The 27844-nt window shown below is 57.8% G+C and overlaps 1 protein-coding gene across 1 annotated transcript; it reads left to right on the forward strand.

Annotated features, from left to right (window-relative positions):
* The first annotated feature begins 4100 nt into the window (after nt 1-4100).
* Nucleotides 4101-27638, forward strand: NCS1 (neuronal calcium sensor 1). The gene is made up of 7 exons (XM_049631625.1): nt 4101-4246; nt 15707-15845; nt 17187-17265; nt 18953-19041; nt 19342-19419; nt 20958-21075; nt 26949-27638. The coding sequence occupies exons 1-6, from the start codon at nt 4101-4103 to the stop codon at nt 21054-21056; spliced, it is 630 nt and encodes a 209-aa protein (XP_049487582.1). The 3' UTR covers nt 21057-21075; nt 26949-27638.
* The last annotated feature ends 206 nt before the right edge of the window (nt 27639-27844 follow it).

Consider the following 27844-nt stretch of genomic DNA (forward strand, 5'->3'; position numbering starts at 1 on the left):
TTTTTTTTCAACGTTTTTTATTTATTTTTGGGACAGAGAGAGACAGACAGAGCATGAACGGGGGACGGGCAGAGAGAGAGGGAGACACAGAATCTGAAACAGGCTCCAGGCTCCGAGCCATCAGCCCAGAGCCTGACGCGGGGCTCGAACTCACGGACCGCGAGATCGTGACCTGGCTGAAGTCGGACGCTTAACCGACTGCGCCACCCAGGCGCCCCTACTATTGTTGGTCTTTAACGCCAGATCCAGGACCCCATCCAGGCTTTGCGAGTTGCATTTGACGGCCTTGTCTCTTTTTCTGGAACAATCCCCTGCCTTGTTGTACCTTTCACGGCGGCCCACTTACTCAAGTGTCCCGGCCAGCTGTGTTGTAGACTTGTCCCGCCTTCTGGATTTGTCTGCTGCTGTCCTCATGATTAGACTATTCTAATAGTCTATTAGAGTCTAATAGCCTAATAGGTTGACTGTTTCTGGCAGGAGAACTCCGTGGGCACCATGTCCTTCCACAGCACCAGATTCGGTGGCGGGGGGGGGGGGGGGGGGGACACATGCTGTCGGCGTGTTTCCCTATCGGCGAGGCCAGGTTTGATCAAGGACGGTCATCTTCATGGTGATACTTCTGTTGTGTGTTAGAAAAGATACGACCAGCACACGTCACCGGTGATTTTACGGCTGTCAGTGCTGAGGCTGAGGCTAGATGAGGCAATGAGTGAGCTGAGTTAGAGAAACGTCCTGAGTGAATCATCAGACAGGTGGTTAGGGAGGACTCGAGAAGGTGGTGCCGGGACGGCTGAGCTCCGGGAAACCCAGACAGAGTGGTCTCGGCATCGTGCGGACCTGGGCAGTGACATCCTGCCGTGCCTCCTTCTGGCCGTGGCCCTGGGTCCCTCCCTCGGGTCCCCAGCCCAGCTTCCTCGCCTGAACAGTGAGGTTCACCCTGGTCACCTCCAGGACTCCTGACCCTGGTGGAGGGGCCGGGGGCAGGTGGCTGGGCGCCCCGAGGGCTGCCTGATGCCTGCCCCACTCAAGACCCTCCATGGTGCCAAGGGGACCCTCATGGCTTCCTCTGTTCCCTAAAGGTTAATTGGCTCCTTAAAGCATCAGCAGGGCCCATCGCCCCAAGCCCCCCGGCTCGCATCCCCTGGGGCTTGGCTGCCTGCTCGACAACCAGTGTTCTGTGTTGAGGACCATTCTGATGGGGGAGGGGCAGCTAACGCTGCCCCTCCCCCACCATAGCTGCTACATCCTGGAGACAGGGGCGACTGGGGGGGGGGAGGGGACTTCTGAGATAAGGGATATTCCAGGGGAGCCTCCTCGGGCCTTGTGAGGCCAGAGGCCAGCCCTGGGTCTGCTACCCGGCTCCTGCCGTTTCTGTCATGTGATGCCGAGGCCACACCTTGTGAGGTCACACGAGGTCAGGCAGCTCGTCGGCACCCGTCCCCATTGTGCGCTCATCCCGGGCTCCGAAGGCCGTCGCGGCCCTGCCCTTTCCTGGCAAGGTGGCCTCGGGTGGCTTCAGGCCAAGTACGCGGACTTGTCTCGAACCTCAGCCTTGTTCGGGAAAATGGAACCACCACCTGCCTGTGGGATTCTTGTGCAGGTAAAGAACACCAAGCCAGTTAAGTCTTTGCAACGGCCCGTTTTACAGATGAGGGAATTGAGGCCCAGAGAGAGGAAGTCCTCCCCCCCCCCCCCCCCAAGGACACAGGGCTAGAAAGCTGTGGCTCTGGATTTGAATCCAGACGGTCTCGTCTGGCTCCAGAGCGCGGACCCGTAAGCTCCCGCCTGTGCCCTGGTGGGTTTCCTGTGTCTCTCCAGGTTTGGGCTTTGCACATCAACCCCTCCCCGCCCCTGCCGCCCCCCCCCCCCCCCCGCCGGGCGGGGCAGCCCCGGACACCCCCCCCCGGGTTCGCCCCAGGTCTGCTTCCCCCCCCCCCCCCCCCCCCCGCCCGGCCCCCCTCCCTCCTTCCACCCTCTGCCCGAACTCTCTTGGAAAATTGCATTCTCTAACACCGGGTCTGGCCGGTCCAGGTAATCGGCACCTCCCGCCCTTGTCATGCCTTCCGTACACCAGCTGTCTGCTCTGGGACGGGCGCCTGGGATTTGGGCTTGTGGGGGGAGGGCTCTGGCAGCGGCCTCCAGGCTTCCCCGGGAGTCTGACCGCCCGATTCCAGGCTGTGGGGCAGGCGGCCGAGCCACACGCCGAGTTCAGACCCTCACCCCATCACTTCAGGTCCTGGCCCCTTCGTGCCTCAGTTTCCCCATCTGGAGCCAGGGCAGAGTCACGCTGTCTTCCCTCGGAGCTGTGGTCAGGGCAGCTGAGCCAAAGCAGAGGCCCGGACCTGGCACACAGCCGGGCTTCCAGTGGCCCCTTGGTATCTGGCACTTCGTACAGGCTCCCTTGGAGCGGTTTTTGGAAAGTGGCCTCCTGGTGTCCAATCAGCCACAGCAATTCAGGGACACCCCCTTGGGCCTCCCTTCCCTTTTCCCTGGGAAGAGATCGCAGTTCCTTTTCTCAGCTGACCTCCCCCTAACACCCACTTTCCTGTCTGTCCCTTCCTTCCTTCCCTCCTTCCTTCCTTCCCTCCCTCCCTCCCTCCCTCCTTCCTTCTTCCTTCCTTCCTTCCTTCCTTCCTTCCTCCTTCCTTCCTTCCTCCTTCCTTCCTTCCTTCCCTCCTTCCTTCTTCCTTCCTTCCTTCCTTCCTTCCTTCCTTCCTTCCTTCCCTCCTTCCTCCTTCCTTCCTTCCCTCCTCCTTCCTTCCTTCCTTCCTTCCTTCCTTCCTTCCTTCTTCCTTCCTTCCCTCCTTCCTTCTTCCTTCCCTCCTTCCTTCTTCCTTCCTTCCTTCCCTCCCTCCTTCCTCCTTCCTTCCTTCCTTCCTTCCTTCCTTCCTTCCTTCTTCCTTCCTTCCCTCCTTCCTTCTTCCTTCCTTCCTTCCTTCCTTCCTTCCTTCCTTCCTTCCTTCCTCCTTCCTTCCTTCCTCCTTCCTTCCTTCCTTCCCTCCTTCCTTCCTCCTTCCTTCCTTCCTTCCTTCCTTCCTTCCTTCCTTCCTTCCCTCCACAAGCCTGGACTGAGTCAGCGTCTATGCCAGGGAATCAGGAGCTCTCACACCGGTTTTGATTGAATTCCCAGGACAGCTCCCCTGGCAGCTACCATTACTGTTATTCCCGCTTTACAAATGAGGAAACTGAGGCACACCTTGCTGGATGCAGTCTCCCAAGGCCACCCCCAGGGAGAGTGAGTGCGGCCTTGGAGGTGGTTCGACGTGCTCATTCAGTGATTGTTGGGAGAGCGCTGGTTTGCCTCCAACCCGAGCCAATGTAGTACTTTTCAGAAAAAAAGAGATTTTTTTTGTTTGTTTCATGGTTCAATAAAGAATGACTCTTTGGGGGGCGCCTGGGTGGCGCAGTCGGTTGAGCGTCCGACTTCAGCCGGGTCACGATCTCGCGGTCCGTGAGTTCGAGCCCCGCGTCGGGCTCTGGGCTGATGGCTCGGAGCCTGGAGCCTGTTTCCGATTCTGTGTCTCCCTCTCTCTCTGCCCCTCCCCCGTTCATGCTCTGTCTCTCTCTGTCCCAAAAATAAATAAAAAACGTTGAAAAAAAATTAAAAAAAAAAAAAAAAAAAAGAATGACTCTTTGGGCTTGGCTGGATGTTCGACCACATTATGTGGCTTGTCCCAGGTTTTCGTTCTGGGCGCTGTTCTCGTACTGCCTGTAAAAGAACCTGGGACCGACCGCTATAAGGAGCTGGAGGGGCAGGCCGAGGAGGGAGGGCGGGGAGGGGGTGCGCAGCCTTTCGGTCCTGGGATCACCCCGCCTCCCGTACACAGACAGGGCAGCCGGGTGCCCTCTCTGACTCCGCTGCGCTGTGCCAGGACTGCGAGGCGGGGAACAGCGTATCTTAAATGTTGGCCTGGGGGTGACGCTCCTTCCTGCACCCCTGCATGTGGGAGGCTGCTCTCGCCGGTCCTCGTGGACGCCCAGTGGGCGTCAGGAGGGATAGGCCAGGGCGGCCCCCGCGGGGGTGGCTGGACACGGAGCTCGTGACTGGGACTGGTCACCCCTGGGGCAAGCTCTTACTCAGAGCCGGCAGGTGCCCCAACATGGGGGGGCAGGGGCGCCGCGGGGCGGGCTGGGGAGGGCGGGAAGGGGGCTCCCCCGGGGCAGCCCGTCCCCCTGAGACACCTCCCAGAGCTAAAAGGCTGCTTCTCTTTTCTCTTGCAGTTACCGAGAAGGAAGTCCAGCAGTGGTGAGTGACTACTTTCCCCCAAACTGTCGGCGGGGAGGCCTGGGGGCGTTGGCGTTGGCCTGCTGGGACGGCAGTCTAGCTGCCCAGGACGGGGGCCCGCGGAGGGGCTTTCTGAGAGTGGCTCAGCCACCATCCAAGGGGTTGGATTCCTCTGTTCCCAAGGGACTGACGGAAAGCCACTTGATCCGGGGCGGGGAGGGGTCGTTGGTGAGTCCTTGCTTTCTGCGGCGTCTCTAAGGACCACGGGGCCCCGCTCACCAGAAACGAGTCAGGAGGCTGGGTCCCAGGCCTGGCTTTGTCACTAAATCGCTGGTGGCCGTGACGAGTCTCTTCCCATTTCCGGGGTTCAGTCACCCCTTCTATTAAGTGATGGGTGAGACTGGACCAGGGATGGCCGATAGGTGTCCTCTGGGATGCCAGCTCTAATCAACCCGTAGCGGCTGCCCAGAGTGCCAGGTTAAGAAGGATTCTGAGGCTGCGTGCAGTGGAGCAAATGGAAAGTATGCCAGTGGGGGATTAATGGGGGGCGGTGCCAGCTTACCGATGCCTGCCTGGGCTGGCGAGAGGGGAGTGGCATGTTGTCTTATCACCTGTGGAAAGTATGACAGCGGAGGTCACACACTAAGGCAGACCTGAGGTCGGGGCAGGGGGTGGGGGGCGGTGAGGGAGGGGACGAGGCAAGCTCGGACAACTTCCAGAAAAGTCTGGCGGTTTAGAAACGGACTGGAGAATCCTGACTTGGCCTTTCCTATCCGAGTGACCGAGGGTGACTCTCTGAGCCTCAGTTTCCCCATGTGTATGGCGGGAACGATGAAGCACTCGGAAGACATTCCCTGCAAAGGTCGCAGCACGGGGCCCGGGGGACGATGGCCACTGCCAGTGGCCTTCTGTGCACCGTTCAGGGGGAGCCTAGAGATGCGCCCCCCCCACCCCCCATTGACAGCCAGGCCGTGAGGCTCCCGGGCAGCCGTGCGGTGCAGGGCCAGCCTCCCCCAGGGGCCACTCCGTGAGCCCAGGCTGCAGAGGGTGGGAGCTGTGGTGGACCTGCCCAACCCTGCCGGCCCTGCGCTGGACGCCCGGCCGGTTGCTCCCACAGGGGGAGCGGATGTGGGGGGAACAGCCGCCGCCACCTCCCTCCCCCCCCCCCCCCCCCCCCCCCCACATCCGAGGACCAATGCGTGGATCCGATCTGCCTCCGACCTCATTTTCACTTTCCTGCTTCCCCAGGTGAGCGTTCGAGAAAGGATCCTGCTTCTCGGTCTTTATCTCCAAGGCTTTCCCTTCCAGAACTCGCCTGCCCTTCTTTCCTGGGCCTTTGTCTACCCCTATCTCCCTTCTAGAACTCCCTGCCCTTCTTGCCTACCTTTCTGGGCTCTCTGAGCTCTCTTCTCCCAAAGCTCACCTAAGTCACCTCCTCCAGGAAGCCTTCTGGGGTCCCCCATCTGTACATAATCCCCTCCTTCCCACCTGGCAGCCAGAGGGGCTTTTGCCTAAACCCTCCCTGGAGCTCAGGTGAAGTCCATGCCTCAGGCATGGCTATGTGGGTATGAGAACTGGTTTGGGCTGGCCCTGTTGACCCCTCCAGTCTCACTGCAAACTCCTTTCGCCCTCTGGCCTGCCTGAATTGCTGTCTGTTCCCGAACCCACCTCGCCCTCTGGGGCTTCCTGACCTTTGCTCGGGTTGTCCCCCCTGTTGGGGACACCCCTCCCCCTCTTTGCTTGGCTCCTATCTCCCCACCCTCAAGGCTTCCTCCCTGAAACCCCTGGGCCCTCCGGTTAGCTTCGGGGCCCCCACCACAGCCGGGGACACAGCAGGTAGCAGTCACTGCCTCTTTTCCTGGCCCTGAAGGCTGGCCCTGCCCTCTTCACGCCTGTGTCCGCAGAGCCTGGCCGTAGTGGGTGCTCAGGCCCCAAGAAGCACACCCCATGTGCTTCCCAAACATGGCTCTTGACCCCTGGGAGCTGCCCTGGGGGCCGACACGGTTTATCGTCTTTATGGCAGCTGAGGAAAAGAAACAGAGGTGCAGAGAAGGGCCGGGCAGGGAGGAGGGTGGGGTCTGTCCCCTGGCGCCACCATGTACCCTGCAAGCTCTCAGACGCGGCCTCATTTTCCTCCTCACCGTCACCCAGAGGAGTGTGCCATCGTGGCATTTCCTAGACAAGGCCCTGAGCCCCCCGGGTCCTGCCCTGCTCACACCTGTGTTTCCCCCCCGGGAACGCAGGGCCAGGTGGGCTCCAGAACCAGGGCGCTGGGCTTGAGCGCCCGTGCCCCGCATTCTGTTTGAGCAACCTTGAACAACTTCCTGGGCTTCTCGGTGCCTCAGTTTCCCCGCCTGGAAAATGAGGGTAATGATAGGCACGCTTTATAGGAATACCGCAGAGAGGAGGTGATCTGACTCACGTGAGACGTCCGGAACAGAGCCTCGTAACCTCCTCTCCGTTAGCGGTGTTGGTGATAATGCTGACGTCGTCACCAAGTATAACCCACAGAGCAATCCGGAGACTCAAGGCCCCCTGCTCGTTATGAAGACGGGGAAACTGAGGCCCAGGCAGACGGAATGACTTTCGCTCACTCGCCAAGCTGGTGTGTCAGCTGCCCCCTGCACAAGGGCTCGGCCATGGGAGAGAGTTCCAGGCACAGGGCTTAGCAAGCACAGAGGCTCAGGGGGCTTAGGCCCCTGAGGAGGCACAGAGAGCCCTGGAGGCTGGCCCGTGGAGAGCAGTTCTTGGGACTCCCGTGACAGAACAGGGGCCCGAGGCCTGGTGACACCCAGTCCTTGTGAGAAGGGGGTTCTCTCTAAAGAGCTTACAAAGACCGGAACGGATCTTGCTTTGCCGGAAAGTTCTGTGGGCCTCGAACACATGTCCTTTGGTTCATTTTGGTGGCGCCTTCGAGGTTAGGAGGTAGGTGAAACGGTGCCTTTCTCTGGCCCTCCTGGGCCAGCCCACTACCCACCCCACTGTTGTGTTCTAGAATGGCTCTATCCCTTGGGGCGAAGCTAGACCAGGGATGGTTAAACAGGGACACTCCTGCCACCACTCTCTCCACCCGTGCCCACAGCAGACATTGGTAATGGATCACAGATCCCGGCACTCTGGATCCTCTCCTGCAGTGCCCAGGGCCATCAGTGTCCTTGTTGTGGGCACACAAAACGAACGCATGTTATTATCCCTCGATTGCCCTGAACGTCACTGGTTCGCTGGGGCCGTGGGTGGCCCACTGTTCCCTCTGTCTTTTGCTCAGGAAACAGGTAGGATCCCAAGCACCCTGGCCCATCTTCAGAGGACCTTTGTCACCAAGCCCCCAGCCAGCACCTTCCTGTTCCAACCAGCTCTCACGGCCCCCAACATCTGGGGAATGTGCCGATGCCCTGCCCTCCCTGGGAAAACACGGGGTTCCCAGGTCTAGTCCACCCGGGGCTGGACCGTCTGGGTGGGGGTGGGGAAGCAGGGGGAGGGGCATGCAGAGACCCGCAGGGCCACCGCAGACACTTCCTGTCCCACCTGCAAAGTGCCTGCACGGATCCAGCCAGGACAGCGGCTCCGGCTTCCTCCAATCTGTCTGTCTGTCTCTCTACACCCCACCCTCTCACTTAAAGCCCCTTAGGGCCTCCCACCGCCCTCGAAATAAAGCCCCAGCCCCTTCCCTGGCTCTTGGGGCTCCCCAGGGTCTCTCACCCCACCTTCTCCCCCGGCCTCACCAGGCACTTCCTGCACTTGCTGTCCGTCAGCCACACCAAACTCATTCCTACCTCAGAGCCGCCGTCCTTGCTGTTCCCTCTGCCCCCAGATCTTGGCGTCTCTTCGGAGAGGCCCGCACTGACCACCGAGTCCCTGTTTCTCCAGCATTGTACAGGATCACCTTGTTTTGTGCTGACTTTCAGCAGCCGCTAGGCAGCGAGAGAACCCAGGGCCAGGCTTTTTTTTTTTAAGTTTATTTCTTCATTTTCAGAGAGAGAAAGAGAACATGAGCAGGGGAAGGGCAGAGAGGCTCTGCCCAGCACAGAGCCTGATGTAAGGCTCGATCTCACAACTGTGAGATCACGACCTGAGCCAAAACCAAGAATCAGAGGCTTAACCGACCGAGCCACCCAGGCGCCCCAAGATTTTATTTTTTAAGTAATCTCTACGCCCAGTATGGGACTTGAACTCACAACCCCGAGGTCTAGAATCGCACGCTTCACCCGCGGAGCCAGCCGGGTGCCCCAAGGCCCAGGGCTCGAAAGTGATTGTGTGATGGGCCCTGGGCCGGCCAAGGAGAGGAAACAGAGCCGAGAGTAGCACTCGACCTCGGCGCCGGTCGGGCCCAGGTTGTCAGGAGCGCGGGCCAGGCCACAGCAATGGGTGCCCGGACCAGCGTCCTCTGGGCTCTCAGCCGGCACCAGGCTCCCGCTGCCCTCGGGGTCAACTCTGCACAGCCCTGAGCTGCTGTGCCGCGATCTGTACCTGGAGGGAGGGGGTTGGAGGCTGAGCGGTGAGGCCAGCGTCAGGGTCCACGGCCAGCCTGGGTCCCTGCCCCTTGCTCTTGACTGTCTCCGTTCCCATGCTGAGCATGATTTGTCCCCGTGGACGATCAGCAACCACACTGGGGGCTAAGAAACCGCAGCGGGTCCCAGGCCCTTCCAGATGATTGTGAAATTGCAGCCCCTCGGAGAGCAGAGAGGCAGCAGGGCACACATCACCCCCTCCCTCCCCCCAGCCCGGCCCCAGGCCCTGACCGACAGCACAAGACGGGAGGGAAGCCGGCTGGAAGCTGGCGGTAGGTGCGTGGGTACCTTGGGTGCCAGCATCGTGGGTTGCGGTAGCTTTTTCTCTCGCATTTTCTATTTTCCAAATTTCCCCAAGAAACTAAAGCTCCGAAGGGCAGAGACGCTGGGCCCAGGTGGCCCAGGGCTGGGTGTATGTATGTGGAGTCTGGGTCCAGCCCTTTCCACCTCCGTGGCTCAGGCCGTGGGGGCTCAATCCTGCCGGCTCTTGCCTGGGCAGCCCCCCCAAAGCCCAAGACAGCGGGGGCTGGTGGGGGAGGAGAGCAAGGAGGAGAGACGTCATCCTCAGGGGGCGCTGGGACGGGGGTGCCAACGGGAGGGGTTGTTTGCAAAGATCACGGGCGCCGCGGAGACAGCTGGGGCTCGGGGCTGATTGCCGCTGGGGGTGACGCTTCGTCGTTAACCCACCTGTTCCCTGCCTTTCCCACGACAGCAGGCAGCGCTGTACCCTGGACAGGGAGGGACGGGCATGCAGGGAGTTGCAGCCAGCCTCCCACAGGGCCAAGTTCATGGCAACTGAGAGCAGTGAGTTCGGAAAGTCCCAGCAGCCTGGGGCCTTCGGGTCTCGCTCGGGGGTCTCAGAGAACAAGAAGCTGAATGGGAAAGGGATCCCCGTGTCAGGGCGAGCAGTCATTCATTCATTCATTCCTTCACTCACTCACTCAGTCGTTTGTTTAGCACCTACTAGGTGCCAGGCCAGTGCTGGGGGGGCTGAAGGCAGCTGGGACTGAAGGAGAGTCCCCAAGGGGACACAGGCGTTGGCCCAGGCTGGTGGCGCTGGGGAAGTGTTTTTGTTAAGTGACACGCAGCCTCCCTCGCTCTATGGAATGACACGTTTCTTTTTTTCCCTTTCCCTTTCAAAGAAGCGTAAGAATGCAGTTATCACATCTGCGACTCTCTCTTTTCGGCCCCGCCCTGTGTCGAAGAGCTGGCCCCCAAACACAGCCAACCCTGTCAGACGCCCGTGTGGCCGGAAGCTGCCCGCACGGCGTTCGGGGACGGTGCCTGTCTCCCAGGCTCAGTCCCGTAGCTCTCTGTCTGATTCCCAGAGGGGTCCCTGGCCCCCAGAGAGTTAAGAGCCCTGTTCTCGAACACGATTTCAAGACTAGTGACAGGTACAGAGAGAATTGATTTAATGAAATGTCCTCTTCGTGCGTCAGTAAAAAGAAACAAAATAGCATCCACCAGGTCCTGGTAACTAACGATGGTTTTTAAAAGACAAAGGCAAACCTCGGTGGAGATGTGATGGTAGTTTGGTTCGGTTTTTATTTTTTTTATTATTTGTTTAACGTTTATTTCCTTTTGAGAGAGAGAGAGAGAGAGAGAGAGGGAGGGGCAGGGAGAGAGGGAGACAGAGAATCCCAAGCAGGCTCCACACTGTCAGCATGGAGCCCGAACTGGGGCTCGAACCCACGAACTGTGAGATCGTGACCTGAGCCGAAGTCAGATGCTTAACCGTCAGAGCCACCCAGGCGCCCCCTCCGCAATAGCTTGTAAAAAGTCGCTCATTTTTTGGTGGATAACGGCCGATCGATTTCATGCTTCACTGATGTATCTGGATAGAAACAACTCTTAGTATCGTGTTAGTGTCGTGTTACAGCCGACACATGTTGCTACAACACATGTTGTGTTTCAGCCGACCGTACCTGTGTTTGATATTTTTATGCCTGATCTAGAACATTCTGTAATGCTTTTAATTACAGTTTTTTCACGCAGTGAGATACACACAATGTGAAATTTACTGGCCTAACCGTTAAGGGCCTCCCCGTATGTGCCCCGGGCTAAGTGGCTGGATGCGGCAGGCGCATCAGGGGTCTTTGGTCTGCTGGAAACTCCCCCTTGGGACGGCTGGCCGCTCCGGGCAGCCGGGGCAGGGATGGTGGTGGGATCCAGCCAGGCCCGGTGGGGAAGCCTGAGCCCTACCTTGTGTTGTGTTTATACTCCAACACAAAAATTTAACTTCTTTATATTACAGAATCCCTGCGTGCTCTGTGCAACCAAAGGGAACCATAAGCACAGAGCTTAGTCATGATAAGTACAAGCCAAAGATGCGTCCCCAACTCCTTTCTGCCCCACGCGTGGGGCCCTTGTCTGAGGCGGGTGGCCCGTCACAGTGGGTTTTTGCGTGGTAGGCCCCCAGGGCCGTCTGTCCTCGGTGGTGCCTGGGGATTCTGGGGCTGGGCCCCAAGATCCCGCCCTGAGGTCCAGCCTGGGCTGGGCACCCCCAGTTGCCAGTTGGTGGAGGTAACTGACAGCAGCACAGGTTTTGTGTCTGACGTGTGCCGGCGGCAACGCCGGGACCGCTGTGGCTTCCACCCTGGGCCTGGAAGCAAACAGAAGGCACCAAGGAAAGCAGGCCGACTGAGCGCGTCGGGCCTCGAAGGGCAGGATGCCCCATCCCGGCCCCCTCCCCCTATCGGACGCAAGCCCGGACGTGTGGCAGAGGGCTCTAGCGCCGGCTGCCTCATTTGCTGGCTGTGCGACTCCGTGCAGCATTTACTGAGCACCTACTGTGTGCCAGGCACGGGGCTGGGCCCTGCAGACTCAGGGCCGGGTGAGGAGACGTGGTCCCTGTCTCGATGCCCGTGTAACCGCCACACGGGTTACACGAGCCAGTCACCAGGCACAGCTGTACGAGGCGCCACCGAGGCCCGGGCCAGGGGCAGGGGGCTGGGAGTATGGCGCCGTCCGCGGTGGCCAGAGAGGGCTTCTCTAAGGCACACACCGAAACCAAGAATGAAAGGGTAAGTGGGAGTCAGCTGGGGAGGGAGGGGAAGAGTGGGCTGAGCAGAAAGTGTCCTGAGTGAAGGCCCTGTGCCTGGGCCAGAGGGAACCTTCCCCAGCCTCCATTTCCCCATCCGTAAAGTGGGCATAATAGTCCTTGCCTCCTGGGCTCAGTGGGACCATTGCGTGAAATTGTGCCTGGAAAGCGCATAGCCGTATGCCTGGCTCTCAGTAGGTCCCCAGTGGTAGTCGTTTTGCAGAATCACAGACACCGGAAGGGCAGACGCTTGTGTAGACCCCCTCAAGTTCATGGGCTTCCCACAGGCCATCTAGTTCGGTATTTCTCCACTGGAGTGGTTCTGCTCCCGGGGGGATACGTGGCCTTGTCTGGGGACACTTTTGGTCGTCCTCACTTGGGAGCAGGTGCTACGGACACCTAGCAGACGGAGGCCTACGTCGTACGGTGCGCAGAATCACCCAACCCCCCGCAAGAATCACCCAACCCCAAATGTCGGTGGTGCTGGGGTGGAGAAACCCAGAGCTGGTCTAAGCCACTTATACCAGCAGGGGACCTGAGGGGCACTGCAGGGGAGGGGTACACGGGACTGGCATACAAGGCCCTGGCTTCCTGGAACGGGTTTTCTGGTGGCAGCATGTCTCAAGGGGAGGCGGGGGGGGGGGGGGCCCGGGCCTGGTCGGACCCGGGGGCGGGGGCCCCGGGGGGGGGGCTGGAGTCACGTCTCTCAGTGACCTTGGAGCCGTGACGGCTCACAGGGTGGGGTGACCGGGGTGTCTGGGACAGCAGATCCCCCCATCTCTGCTCTGGCGAGGCAGGGTGCCCCCAACCTTCCCACGATGAACGGCGCTGCGCGGTGTTTGGGGAAGCAGGGCTCCAGCACGCGTTTGCACGGGGCGGTTTCTGCCTGGCCGGAGCTCTGATCCTGCTGCTGTGTGACCCTGAGCCGGTCTGTCTCCCTCTCTGGGCCCCCTGCCAATCCACCGAGGGCTGGGAGTCCATCAGTGGTTCTCTTGCCATCTGCAGGAAGCTCTCAAGTGCTGGCCAGGGTCCTCGGGGCTTAGGAAGAAGGCACTGGATACCTGGGTCTCACTCCGTCCTTGTCTGGCAGTTTGTGTGTTCATGCATTCGTCTGTCCGTCCGTCCGTCCATCCGTCCATCCATCCATCCATCTCCTCGGACAAACATTTACTGAGCCCCCATCATACACCAGGGCCCACCCCCCGCAAGGGGCTCTGCAGTGCCAGAGAGGTTACAGTGGGATGTCCCTCCAGGGATACGACCTGGAAGCAAACGGGATATAGCGTGCTGGGGATCTCCCAAGGGGTGAGGGAGCAGAGGAACCTGTCAGGCTCTGGGGCAGGCAGGGGTGGGGGGGCCTGGCCAGCATTCCCGGAAGCGACGTCAGAGCTGGACGAGGTAGGTGAGTGGCTGAGCCCAGTGAAGAGAAAAAAGATGTGTTTTGCGGCCAGAGGGGCCTACGGGTACCAGGGCCTGGAGGCCGGAGATAGTATGGCACGTTCTAGAAAGTGTGGCTGGGTGTGGAATATGGAGGTGGTTGGCAAGAGGAGGCTGGGCCCGGGGTTGCTTCCTGGGGATGGGCTTCCTGGGGCCCTCTGCAGGGGTACCTGGACGGTCCCCCTACCCCAGAAAGGCTCCCCATGGAGGCTGGCCTCCCCGCGTCCCCGCCTACCCCCAGCTCTCACTGCAGGCCCCCCACTGCTGGCTCTCTGCAGCTGCTCTCAGCGCTGGGGGTTCCTGCAGCCAAGCAAACCGCCCCCCCACTCAGGAGCCACCCGCAGGAACCCTCTAGAAGCGGCTTTTGTCTTCTCTCCATTGTTTTTAACAGGCTTTCAGGATCACTTAAATACCACACATCCATCGTGGGGCAGTGAGAAGCCTGCGGGGGGCCCCCATCCCGCCCCCGAGTGATCTGGTGGCTGGAGCGCGCCCCCGCAAGGCCCCCACACGGGCACCAGGCCCGTCCCCTCCTCCTGCCCAGGGACCTGTCTTGGCCAGGAGGCCTGGAGTCACGGATCAGGTCTTGTCCCTAAAACGCCCCTGCTCCCTGGCCATGCGTCCTGCCCGGGTATGAAGTTGGGGCCCAGAGCACCCAGCTGGGAAGGAGGCTTTAGGGGAGGGTCCTGCGGGAGGCCGGGTCCCTTCCTGGTACCTGCGGTGGGAGGGGCACCCGACCTCTTGCCTCCGCGCCTTCATCTGTGAACCCCGCATCGCTGAGCTCAGCGCCCAGCATGGGGCAGAGGGCGAGATGGGGCAGCCGTCCCGTTCCTGAGCAGGGACCTGGCCTCCCTGGGCCTCTGCTCCCTGAAGGTGTCCGGTGGGAGATGGGGAGGGGCGCGGAGGCCTGGCCTCCTTCACGGCCTCCTGCTGGCTGTGGGCGTCCACCCCGACCCCCCTCCCCCGTTCCATCTTCCCGCCTCCCCCTCACCCAGCAACCCCCATCCTGTTAACATCTGGCGTCCGTCGTGCAGGCTGATGATCCCCGAGTGTCCTGTGGGTCCCTTTAGGTCCTTGTATGTGCAGCACCCACCCAGGCCCCTCAGATTGTGTCCTGTGGGTGGGAGGGCAGTGGCCTCTCCACGTGTGACCTCTATGAATGGGCCCCCGCCACGGTGCCACTTCCCAGGGCCGGGCACAGGGTGCCCGGAGTCCTCTCCCTCGACGTGAGGGGAGAAGGGAGCCTTCACAAGGTTTCAGGACAGAGCAGTGGGGCAGGTGGTAGTCTCGGCGACCCCATGGCTTGGAGCAACTGGCCTCAGCCCTGGTCTGGGTTGCGAGGACGTGCAAGTCGGCCCCTCCCGGGCCTCAGCTTCCTCATCCCCCAAATGGGCTTCCTCGCAGGCTCGCTCGCTGGCCGTCGTGGGCGTTCCGGGAGAGTGGGTTTGCAGAGAGTGGCCCAGTGAGGTAAGGGCTGGGAACAGAGAATAGCTGATGCCCTGCTGGCTTCCCTTCGTGCTAGGAATCTTCCTCCAAGGAATCCTCCTCCAGCTGGGTTGCTAAGCTACGCCCAGGCGCCGACTCGCCAACTGGTTTACGACAGCCCGTCTGAGTTCATAATGCAAAAGATCATGCTACTGATGGCTTTTTTTGTGCCCAGCCCTATGTTAAGGATGCTACATCATCCTCTCATCTGAGGCCAACAAGACAGACGTGGCAGCCGTCCCTTTTTAGGGACGAGGAGACAGGCTCAGGGGGGTAAAGACACTTGGCCAAGGTTGCACAGCCAGCAAATGGCAAAGCCGGGTTTTGGGTTCCAGAGCCGTGCGGCGGTCAGCTGGCTGCTTAGCTGCAGAATCCTGGGCCGGGCGCTGGGAATACAGGGGGGGACAAACCAGGGTGCCCTCTGAGCTTGCTGCCCCGCTCCTGTGTCTCTTAGCACCGATCCCCGCGAACAGACGCGGGGGAGAGGGGGTGTGCGTAGTGGGGGGCGGGGTGCAAGCATGTGGGAGGAGCCAGCTGCTGGCCCCATATGGTGGCTCTGCCCACCACCGGCACCGCCAGCCTGCCCCCGCTCTGTGGTGCCAGCAGGGGCTCAGCGGAGACGGTGGGGGAGGCAGGGGTGCCCTGGTGTAAGAGCGTGACTTTAGGGGAGCTCGTTCGGGTGAGTTTTGTTTCAGCCCCGTTGTGTGGAGTGCAGGGCTGCGGGGGTAGGGGGGTGGCAGGTGCACGGTGTGCAGGTTAATTCTCACGGCGACTCTTATCCCCCTGGTACGGACGAGGCTCAGAGAGGTGCCGTCACCCGTCCCAGGTCACACAGCTAGCCAGAGGCAGAGGGGGGATGAGCCGGTGCTGCACAGTGTCCAGGCCTGTGCCCCACCCTCCACGTGGCACTGTCTCCCTGAACAGGATTCACAGCCTTCCGGGGACGCTGGCAGGTGGGTGGGTGATGCTGTCGCCTCTTTGACCCTCTCTCGCCCGGTCTGCCGCCTCCAGGTACAAAGGCTTCATCAAGGACTGCCCCAGCGGGCAGCTGGATGCTGCAGGCTTCCAGAAGATCTACAAGCAATTCTTCCCATTCGGAGATCCCACCAAGTTTGCTACGTTTGTTTTCAACGTCTTTGACGAAAACAAGGTGAGCCGGGGATTGACAGGGCCTGCGCGGGGGGAAGGGCTCAGCTTCCCCTCCCCCCCCCCCCCCCTCCCCCCCCCCCCCCCGGCTCAGCTCCCGCAGGCCCCCCGCAGCGTCTCCACACCCACACTCCGCTGCCGATGTTCCCTTCTGGAGGAGGAACACACATACGTGTGCACACGCGCGCGCACACACACACACACAAACGCACTGACGCACGCACATGCACACCAATGCGCGCGCGTGTCCCGGGCGCACGCACTTCCTCCTGCGCCGCGCGGAGACGGGTACGCACGCCCGTACCGCGCACGCGCGCGCGTACACACAGACGCACACGCACACGCACGCACGCCTTGCCCTTGCTCACGCGAGCACAAAATGCAGATCCCTGCAGGGACCGTAGCAGGATTTAGAGCCGCAACTGACACTTACTGAATATTTACCACGGGCTCAGCTTTTCCCGTGGATCGTTTTGAGTGAGGTTTTACAACCAAGCACCTCTGGGGCACGTCCTTTGAATACCCCCCGTTTTGCAGATGGGGAAACTGAGGCTCTGAGCATCATACAGCGTGGGATCTTTTGTGCCTGGCTCCTTTCGCGGAGCGTCATGTTTTCAAGGCTTCTCTGTGTCGGGAGCGTGTGTCCCCTCCCGGCGATGGCCGTGCTGACCTGTGGCGTATCCGCTGTGGGGCGCCCGCCGTCCTCAGCACCCTGGCCCACGCCTGCATTTTTCCAGGCTCCTTCCTGTTCACGGGGCACTTACCGGAGCTCGATTTCACACTCTGGACTTCGGGCCCTCGGATGGTTTCCGTTCTGTCGTGCCCTGGCTTTCTCCAGGTGCCCTCAGGCTGACAGTCACACTGCTTGGCCCCGGGAAGAGCTCTGCCCTCTCCGGGCCTCAGTTTCCCTATTGGCAAAACAAACAGGATTAAACAGTTGAGGGCCCTGCGCTCCTCAGAAGCCTCTGAGCCTGTAGTTTGAAGCGAGGAGAAGGGGTTTCCAGACTCTTGCCCAGAGAGGGTGTGTGGTGTGTGTGTGTGTGTGTGTGTGTGTGTGTGTGTGTATGTGTGTTAGTGATGACTTCTGGCTCTTTCTCCCATCACATGTGGAGTTGGGCTCTGCCTTGAGCCTCAGTCCTTCTTCTGTCCTTCCTACCTGACCTGACCCATCTGTAATCGTCCCCCCCTCCCCGCATCGCTTGTCCCTTCTCCCCCACCCTCCCCGTTTGGGTGTCCCTTAGCCGTGGGGTATTTGGTACCTGCCACTGCCCATCAGGCGCCCGAGGTCAAGCCTGACGGGTGACCCGGTGCTGACTGCGGCCGCCCCACCCCTCTCTCCTGTCAGGACGGGCGGATTGAATTCTCCGAGTTCATCCAGGCACTGTCGGTGACCTCAAGGGGCACCCTGGACGAGAAGCTGCGGTGTAAGTCCTGTCCCCGGGTTCCGTCAGGCGCACACTGGCTGGTCCCAGGCTGGAGGGAAGCCAAAGAAGCGGGCCAGGCCGTCTGTCCAGGGCTGAGGGAGCGGCACAGATGTCCTGCCTTTCCAGGTCAAAGGAACTTTCCTGGAGGTGGCCGTGTAGGAGGAACGTTGGCTTAGCGAGGCGCGGTGGACAGACGGGGCAGGCAACAGGTGCAGACACGGGCCACGGGCAGCTTAGCGTCGAGTTAAAAGGCCCGATTCCAGCGCTGGCTGCACCACTTGGGAATTCACTGTTTTGACGACTGGTCTCACTCATTCACTTCATTCATTCATTCACCCAAGAGATACACAGCAACGTGTGCTGGCCAGGAGGCGGGGACTCCACGGGGGAATCTGATAGGCAGGCACCTGCTCTCACGAGTGTCAGTCTGGCATGGGGACTTTTTTTTTTTTTAAATCCCATAAAACTGCAGCCGAGGCAGGAAGGAGTGGGTGAGCCGACAGGAGAGGAACTGTTAAGAGTCAGGGGCTGAGGGACGCCTGGGTGGCTCAGTCGGTTAAGCATCCGACTTCGGCTCGGGTCACGATCTCGTGGTCTGTGAGTTCGAGCCCCACGTGGGGCTCTGTGCTGACAGCTCGGAGCCTGGAGGCAGCTTGGGATTCTGTGTCTCCCTCTCTCTCTGCCCCTCCCCTGCTCATGCTCTGTCTCTCTCTCTCTCTCAAAAATATATAAACACTAACTTTTTTTTTTTTTTTAAAAGATCAGGGGCTGAGCTGGGGCCAGGGGAGAGCTGGCCGGGGTGGGAGGAGGGGAGAGGGTTGCAGGCAGGGGAAGAGCATGTCAGAGGCCCCAGCGGGGAGAGAGTTCCAAGCTGGAACACGGGGTGCAAAAGGGAGTCTGGAGAGAGGATGGGAACAGCTGAGCCAGAACTCCCTGCTCTCCTGGACCTTGACACTGCGTTGCGTTGGTAACAAGAAATGCCTGCAGTTTCTTTCTCTCTCTCTTTTTTTTTTTTTAGGAATAAAGGAGGATTTTATTCATGTAAAAGCTACACCCCGCCCCCATCCTGGGGGTATTCTTTGATTTTCTGAGTCAACCATAGCAGGAAGCTGCATGATTGTGGATGGGCCGTGGGTGGAGAGGAGGGCCGTCATTAGGGGGTCCTCCTGGTCCCTACCCCACTCAGCCCCGGCCTCAGCCTCCACTCTGGCAGACCCAGAGCCCCCTTCCTTTCTACTTTTGGTTTCTTTCTTTCCTTCTTTTTTCTTTTTTTTTTTAGTTTATTTATTTATTTGAGAGAGAAAGATAGAGAACAAGCAGGGGAGGGGCAGAGAACGGGAGACAGAGGATCCAAAGAGGGCTCAGCGCTGACAGCAGAGAGCCTGATGTGGGGGCTCGAACTCACCCACGGAACCATTTGATTTCGGCCTGAGCGGAAGTCAGACGCTCGACCGGCTGAGCCACCCAGGCGCCCCTGGTTTCTTTTTTGGTTTTAAACCCTAGTCGAAATGGTGTGTATGTCAATGCGCGTGTGCCTGTCTGTCCATCCGTTTGTCCTGATGTGAATCCTCGTGGCCGATGAGTGTCGGGGCCCTTGGTCTCCCCTGTGGGCTGAGGGGTGGGAGGAAGGGGCGTGGCCCAGCCTGCCCTGCTCCCGGGTGACCCCGCCCCGGCCGCTTGCTCCCAGGGGCCTTCAAGCTCTATGATCTGGATAACGACGGCTACATCACCAGGAACGAGATGCTAGACATTGTGGACGCCATTTACCAGATGGTGGTGAGGCCTGGGCCCGACGGGGTGGGAGCGGCAGGAGGGGCGTCACATGTAGGGACAGGGCCTGGCCGCACAGCTGCGCTCCTGCCCCGGGTGAGAGTTGGCCGGGGGAGGGGCGGCGGGCAGGGGCCACCGCCGCCGCGGTGCCGCGGTGGGGCCGGAGGGGGGCGAGTGTTCTAGAGCCAGACTGCAGAGAGGGTGGAGGTGTGGGGAGGGGGAGCAGTCGGCGTCCAGAAGCAGCCCAGATCTGGGAGGCAGATTTCTGGCCGGGAACCCACCGCCCACCTTGTCTCTCCCTGGCAGGGGAACACGGTGGAACTCCCCGAGGAGGAGAACACCCCCGAGAAGAGGGTGGACCGGATCTTCGCCATGATGGACAAGGTGAGCCCGGGGCAGGGGGAGACCGGTCCTCGGCCAGGTAAGGCGTGGGCCGGCAGTGGGGACCCTTATAAATGCACGGATGTTCAGGGCAGTGGCTTGGCCTGCCGAGATATCCACTGGTCGCCTGCTGTCCCCATCAAATGCCCAGAGTGTTAAATAAGTTTGCCTGACACTTTTTCCTCTCTCAATTAAGAGAGGGGCAGCTTTTTTTTTTGTTTGTTTTTTAAGTTTATTTATTTTTGGCAGAGAAAGAAAGAGAGAGAGAGAGCACAAACAGGAGAGGGGCAGAGAGAAAGGGAGACACAGGATCCGAAATGGGCTCTGCTCTGAGTGCGGAGAGCCCAATTCGGGGCTTGAACTCAGACTGTGCGATCGTGGCCTGAGCCAAAGTCGGGCGCTTAACGGACTTGAGTCGCCCAGGCGCCCCAGCCTCAACTAAGATTCTTAACCTTTTTTACTTCTTGCCATGGGCCCCTCTGACATATTGGAGATGTCTGTGGGCGTCTGAGAATAATGATTTTCAGTGTATCCAATCAAATCCATGGGGTTGAAAAGGAAGGGGATGATTTTGGAATATAGCCATCAAAATATTATTTTATTTTATTTTACTTATTATTTTTTTTATTTACCTTGGAGACAGAGAGAGAGTGTGAGTGGGGGAGGGGCAAAGAGAGAGGGAGACCCAGAATCCAAAGCAGCTCCAGGCTCCTAGCTGTCAGCACAGAGCCCGACGCGGGGCTTGAACTCATGGGCCGTGAGATCATGACCTGAGCCGAAGTCGGTCGCTCAACCAACTGAGCCACTCAGGTGCCTCTTTATTTTTTTAATGTTTATTTTAGAGAGAGAAAGGGAGAGAGAGAGAGAGAAAGAGAGAGAGAGAGAGAGAGCGTGAGCGGGGGGAGGGGCAGAGAGAGAGGGAGACAGAGGATCCAAAGCGGGCTCTGCATTGTCAACACAGACCCCCGTGTGGGTCTCAGACTCACAGATCTCCGAGACCGTGACCTGAGCTGAGTTCAGATGCTCAACTGACAGCCGCCCAGGCGCCCCTCTGGGAGTCGCTTAAATGCCCTTCCGAGAGTGACTCCAGAGAAATGCATTTGGCTCTCAGCCCTTTGGAATTAACTGCCATTTATGGGATTTAATGGCCGTGATAGCAGGTATGGAGTTAGGGGCGCTCGCAGGCTGCTGAGCACTTTGCACATCTTAGGCTCCCAGAGCCGTCACCCCGGTGCCCTGAGGAAGCCATGTAGTTATCTCTCGTGCCCAGGTGAGGAAACCGGGGCCCGGGGAGGTGGAACACGTGCCCAAGGTCACCCTGCCGGCAAGCGCCCAGGTCTGTCTGATGTCCGAGCCCTCTTACCTAGTGAGCGACAGACACCGCCTCCCTCCTGACCTGACTTTGTTTCGAAGCTGTCTCTCGGCCAGTCCCGGGCCGGGCTTGGGGAGGGGATGTTCGGGGTCCGGCCCAGAGGCCCCTCTCCTAAGAGGCTGGTCGTCCCTCCACCTTTAGCTGTCTGTCTTTCTCTCTCTGCTTGCAGAACGCCGACGGGAAGCTGACCCTACAGGAGTTCCAGGAGGGATCCAAGGCAGACCCCTCCATTGTGCAGGCGCTGTCCCTCTATGACGGGCTGGTATAGTCCACGGCCCAGAGCCGGGGTGAGTGGAGGGGCACCTGGGGCCTGGGGTGGGGGGTGGGGCAGGACACCTCCATTCTGGAAGAGAACTGTCTCCCTTTTTCTTCCTCATTCTCTCCTTCCTCTTCTCTCTGCCTCTCCTCTGTTATGGGTCGTAGAGAGAATCCCAGGCAGGCTCCATGCTGAGTGCAGAGCCCGACGCGGGGCTCGATCCCATAACCTGAGCCAAAATCAAGAGTCAAACGCTCAACCGACTGAGCCACCCAGGCGCCCTGAAATTCACAGGGGTTTTGTAGATTAACCATATATCTATGATCCTGCTAACGTCATTTATCAAATCTAAGAGTCTGCCTTTGATTCTTTGGGATTTTTCTATGCTTTCTTTCTTTCCCTGCTTTCTTTCCGTCATCTGTTTCTTTGCCCTGCTTCCTTGCACTGGCTGGGCCTGCAGCACAGTGCCGCCTAGGAGTAGACAAGATGAGCATTCCTGTCTCACTCTTGGTCTTGGGGGAAAAGTTTCAAGAATTGACTATTAGATTAGTTGATTTAGAATTAATCCGGTAATTATTATTAGGATGTCTGGTATAGGTCTTCTGCTGGAAGGTTTTATCAGATTTAGAAAGTTTCCCTTTCTAGCTCGCCAGGAGTTATGTTTTATTTTATTTTATTATTTTTTACTCTTTTTTTAAACGTTTATTCATTTCTAAGAGACAGAGAGAACAGAGCGTGAGCAGGGGAGGGGTCCATGAGACAGAATCCAAAGCAGGCTCCGGGCTCTGTCTGAGCGGTCAGCACAGAGCTCGACGCGGGGCTCGAACTCACGGACCTCGAGACCATGACCTGAGCCGAAGTCGGCCGCTCAACCGACTGAGCCACCCAGGCGCCCCGTGGTTTTTGAATGCTAGGTCACCCTTGCATTCTCAGAATAAAACTCCACTTCTGGAGGTGTGCTAATCCTTTTGATGTATCGTCAGATTTGGTTTGCTGATACTTTCTTCCGGAGGCTTATGCCATTCCGAAGCTTTTCTGATGATGAGGGTGGTGACTGTTTTACACAAGAAATCCTTTTCCACTGAAGAGATGTCACAGAACAGGTTGAGGGGCTCCTGGCTGGCCCAGTCCGGTGGAACACGTGACTCTTGATCTCAGGGTCGTGAGTCTGAGCCTCGCGCTGGGTATACCTAAAAATAAGATCTTAAAAAAAAAAAAAATGTTGAAGAACAACGCCTGCCTACAAAAAGTTTATTTTTACAAGCCTTCATGTATTCCCCAGATAGAACCGCTGGGCGCGTTTTTGTGTCCGGGGCGATTCAAAAAGAATTGAACGCTCACAAAAACTGAATCCTCGGTAACTGGGTCAGCATGGGGATAGGTAATCAAACCGGTTTCTAAAGGAATCATCACAGTCCCTTCTCTAATCTCAGAAGAGCCCAGTGTGTGTCTCTGGATCCCACGGTGCGTATGATCCTCTGTCACATCTCCCAGAGGCTCCTTTTTTTTTCTTTTTTAAATTTTTTTTAACGTTTATTTATTTTTGAGACAGGGAGAGACAACATGAACAGGGGAGGGTCAGAGAGAGAGGGAGACACAGAATCTGAAACAGGCTCCGGGCTCCGAGAGGTCCGCACAGAGCCCGACGCGGGGCTCGAACTCACGGACCGCGAGATCGTGACCTGAGCCGAAGTCGGCCGCTTAACTGACTGAGCCACCGAGGGGCCCCTCCCAGAGGCTCCTTTTGTGTGGTATCTGTCACCAGTGGCCTCCGTGGCAGCTGTCACGTGACAGTGTTGCTTGGTCTCCTGCAGGCCGTGGAAGAAGCAGTATGCACAGAGGTTCTTGATGTTTCTGTCCCCCAGAAAAAGTCACATGGCGTCATTAGTCTCTTTACAGCAGGTGATTATTTTGGAATCACCCTAATTGTTTCCGTCTCACGGTTTTCTGTGAACACATATGGGTCTGTATTTCCCCAGCAGCAATGAGCTCATAACCATATGTTGGCGGTTGGTTTTTTTGTTTTTTGTTTTTAATGAACAACTTATAGGGAATGTTTCTGTTTTCTTTTGGCAACTTAACAGTAGGAAAAGAGATTTTCTTAATAGTTTTTTTTTTATGTTTATTTTTGAGAGAGAGAGAGAGCGAGAGAGCAAGGGAGGGGCAGAGAGACAGGGAGAGGGGACCTGAAGTGGGCTCTGTGCTAACAGCAGAGAGCCCGACACGGGACGCGAACTCATGAGATCATGACCTGAGCCCGAAGTCAGACGCTTAACCGACTGAGCCACCCAGGTGTCCCAAGAAAAGAAATTAAAAAAAGAATTTTTTTTAATGTTTATTTATTCTTGAGAGTCAGAGAGAGAGAGAGAAACAGAGCATGACTAGGGGAGGGGCAGAGAGAGAGGGAGAGAGGGAGACCCAGAATATGAAGCAGGCTCCAGGCTCTGAGCGGTCAGCACAGAGCCCGACGCGAGGCTTGAAGTCATGAACCGTAAGATCATGACCTGAGCCAAAGTCAGACGCTCAGCCGACTGAGCCACCCAGGCGTCCCCAAAGAAAAGACATTTTTAACATATTTTACCCAACTTGGCACAAAGTCCACTTCGTGCTGTGTCTACACTGGCTTTCCTTCACACCATTTATGGAGACACCCATCTTACCCTCACCGGCAACATGGCGGCCGAAAACATGCTCCTTTATTTTCATGACAAACTTTTCACACAACCTTCCTATAAGCTCGCCCTGAAAATTGCCTTCCTCCTTTTCTTAGGCTTGTCCTCAAACCTACTGGATGGTAATTATATCCAACTTGTGTTCCATCATTTCATATTTATTCACAGATTCCTGATGTATCATAATTGTTAGATAAGCTCCTGTTACATAATTCGCTGAACCACTGAGGAACTGAGATCCTGTATATTTCCTGCATCGGTAAAAATGTTCGAGGCCATCATTTCTAATAGCTGCGTAGTATTCTCTTGTGTGGCTGGGCCATACTTGACCTAGGCCTGTGCTTGGGACACGTAGGTTGTTGGAAATCTCAAGGTGGATTTTGTTGTTGTTGTTGTTTGTTTATTTATTTTGAGAGAGAGAGAGCGCGCGCTTGTGAGCAGGGGAGGGGCGGAGAGAGAGAATCCCAAGCAGGCTCCGCGTTGTCAGCACAGATCCCAATGCGGGACTCGAACCCGTGAACCTATGAGATCATGAGTAGAGCTGAAATCAAGAGTCAGACACTAACTGACTGAGCCACCCAGGTGTCCCATGAGGTGGATTTTTTAAAAACTTCTGTTTTTTTTTTTTTTTTTTATTTATGAGAGTGAGAGAGACAGAGTGCAAGCAGGGAAGGGACAGAGAGAGAGGGAGACACAGAATCCGAAGCAGGCTCCAGGCTCCGAGACATCAGCACAGAGCCCGACGCGGGGCTCAAACCCACGAACCGCGAGATCATGACCTGAGCCGAAGCCGGATGCTCAACCGACTGAGCCCCCCAGGCGCCCCAAGATAACATTTCTTTATAGAGAGTCCATAATAGCGAAAAAAAAAACCCCAGTACTAATTCCCTGATACCCCCCAGTCTGCAGCTAAGCTAGTCTTCCCATTTCCTGTGGCCTCGCAATGTTTTGTTTCTTGGAAACAGAATCAGAATGAATTCCACCTATTGTAATTGGCTGGTCTCTCACGTTCATTTTAATGTCTCCCGCTCCCCTTTCTTTTGCTTTGCTATTTGTCGAGAAATACATTCCGTGGAGTCTCCTACCTCGGGGTTTGCTGATTGTGCCCCCGTGGGTCGTTTTAACACGTTCTTCAGTTTCCTGTTCTTCCTGGAAATGGGCACTTAGATGGGCAGGCTTGCCCGGCACTCACTTTGACCCACTTTTGACGAGAGCACCTCCCGAGGGGGGCTTTGTGTGTCCGCCAGGCGTCACGTGAGGTCTGGTGACGTCAGCAGCCACTGGTGACGAGCCCTTCATTCGTTCGTTCATTCACGCATGCATGCATGCATTCATTCATTCAGTAGGTGGTGTCCCAGAGCTGTCCGTCCTTCTTTGTGGTTAGCTCGGTTGTTTACTCTACTGGGAAACTTCCCCCTCATCGACCGTGTGGTTACTGCAGCCTCATTTCTAAAGGAAAGGCTGGATAGAGACTCGATTCTTCCTGGCTTCCAGCTTTTCAAAAAGAGGTGGGTTTCTAACATCGTTCAAAGGGGACCAATCACGGATTTACGGATTTAAACGCATTTGATGGGTTCCATCGTGTTTGCGGTTTGAAGCAGCAGGTCCAGTGCTGGGGATCACAGGGGTCACAGATTTGCCACAGAAGGCAGGGCACGGGATTGGAAACTCAGCCAAGCGCCCCGGGGTCGGCACAGGGAGGACCCTTCCCTTCACCTGCACCCCGGCGGCCACCCCAACTCTGCTCCCGTGGGGCCTGCCTGCTCCTTTGGGTCACCACCGCGTAGCTGACTAGCCCAGCCCAGCCGATGCTTTCTGGTCATGTCACACAGATCTGGGAAATGACCCCTTTTGGATCAGACGCCTACCCCGTGCGTTCGGGGCAGCAGGGACTTGGGATTTAAGTGGAGCAGGGTTACGGGAAGGATCTGTGGATCGTGCAGACGGTAGCAGGCAGCCCGGTCCTCCGTGCTGCTTTTTTCAAAAACATACTGAGGCGCAAGTCGCATGACATAAGATTAACCATTGCATTAAAAAAATGTTTTTTAAGATTTTTTTTTTTTTTTTTTAAGTAACCTGGGGCTTGAACTTACAACCCTGAGATCAGGAGTCACACGTTCTACTGACTGAGCCAGCCAGGCACCCCCAAATTAACCATTTGATTTCATTTATTTAAAGGAGGCTCCATACCCTCGCGGGGCTTCAGACTTGACCCTGAGATCAAGACCTGAGCTGAGATCGAGAGTCAGACGCTGGGCGCGCCTGGGCGGCTCAGTCAGTTAAGGCATCCGACTTCGGCTCGGGTCGTGATCTCACAGTCCGCGAGTTCGAGCCCCGCATCGGGCTCTGTGCTGACAGTGTGGAGCCTGCTTGGGATCCTCTTTTTCTCCCTCTCTCTGTTCCATCCCCGCTTGTGCTCTCTCTCTCTCTCTCAAAAGAAAGAAAGGAAGCAAAAACCCACCTTCATATCCATTAAGCACTTTCGCCCCATCCCGCCTCCAACCCAGCCCCCGGCAGGCAGCCTCAGCCTGCCTTCTGTCTCTATGGATTTGCCTACTTGGGACGCGTCATCGGAACGCAGTCTGTCACATAAAAGCAATACGCGGCTTTTGGCGTGCGGTACCCTTCACTTAGCGTAACGTCTTCGAGGCTCCTTGTCGGAGTGGGTATCAGGACCTCGTTCCTTTTTTACCTGGGAGTGAAATTGCTAGGTCCCACGGTAACTGTGTTGAGCCTTTTGGGTGACATCTTTTGCACTGCCACCAGCAAGGGTGAGGGTCCTAACTGGCCAACACTTGGGACTTCCCCGCGTGTTGAGGATAGCCATCCCGGCGGGTGTGGGGTGGTGTCTCACTGTGGGGTTTATTTGTGTGTCCCCGGTGGCGAAGCCGGTTGGACATCTTCTGTGCCTGTCGGCCACGCCGCGCCTCGGCCTTCGTGGCTGCAAATTATCTGATCCTAGGGCTGCGCCCTCATTTATCCGACCGGCTCCCTAGCTCGCTCCCTCCCTTTGTATGTCGCTGTCGCAGATGATACTGTGGGAAACGCCTCCTTTGCCTCTTGAGACATGCGAAGCGCCAAACAGGTGGATCCGAGGGTGCGCACGCTGAATTTTAGGACTTCTGACGGAATGCCCCACGGCCCTCCAGCTGCCTCCCCTGCCGGCTCCGTGGGCGTGGGTCCCTGGCAGCCAGCCAGCTCCGCACCTGTCTCACCTCCTTGTGTCTTCCAGATGCCTGGGAACCGCTCACCTCCTCCCGTGCCATGAGGCCACCTCCGCCCCCGACGCCACCCTCCTGTGTTCCCCCAGCCTCTCTCCGCATCTACACCCAGCCGGGCGGCCCTGGAGCCGCGGGGCCCGGTCTCCTCCCCCCTGCCCTGCACCCACCGCCGCCTGAAGCCACTGGTTCCAATCGCCAACAACCTCTGCTTGTCCAGAAACCGACACGAAACGGAAAAGGCTACAGCCCCCTGCAAAACCAAGGCCTCGGCTGCTTTGCGGGCAGCCTCTGGGTCCTTCCTGCTCTCCTGTGCGTGTGCTTTTTTTTTTTTTTTTTTATTTCAAACAGACATTGACAAAGGGAAAAAAAAAAAGAAAAAAACAACCACCTTCTGTCCTAGAAGATACAGACTGACAGATGGGGAGAAGGCTGCCGTGGACCTCAGAGAAGACTGCCTCCCGCCTCGGCTGTCCTTCGGCAGCCGGAGAGGCCACGGGGAGTCACGGCCTCGGCCACGGTGTGCTCGGGGGCATTGGGGGAGGCCTGCCCGATTCGCGTTATTTGTCGTCCCATCCTCGAGCAGCCAGACCACCTGCGTGGCAAGGATGATGAATTGTGATGATGATGATTTTTTTTTTGTTTTGTGATAACAGTATTGTGCTTTTTGTGGGGAAAGTGAGGTGTTTGTTTTTTTTTTTATACCTATATAATTGATACCTTTTATTTATTGGTTGTTAACTGTTGCTGCTGCCTCGTGTGTCCAAAGTTCCCAGGGATGCGGGGCCTACCGTTTATATGCGCACGCCCCCGCCCACCTGCGCCGGAGAGAATGGTGGCCAGAAGCGGCCAAGAAGCCAAAAACCTTTTTTTTCTTTTTCTCTTCTTCTTCTTCTTTTTTTTTTTTTTT

This window comes from Panthera uncia, chromosome D4, assembly GCF_023721935.1.
Source record: "Panthera uncia isolate 11264 chromosome D4, Puncia_PCG_1.0, whole genome shotgun sequence".
Classification (NCBI taxonomy): Eukaryota; Metazoa; Chordata; class Mammalia; order Carnivora; family Felidae; genus Panthera; species Panthera uncia.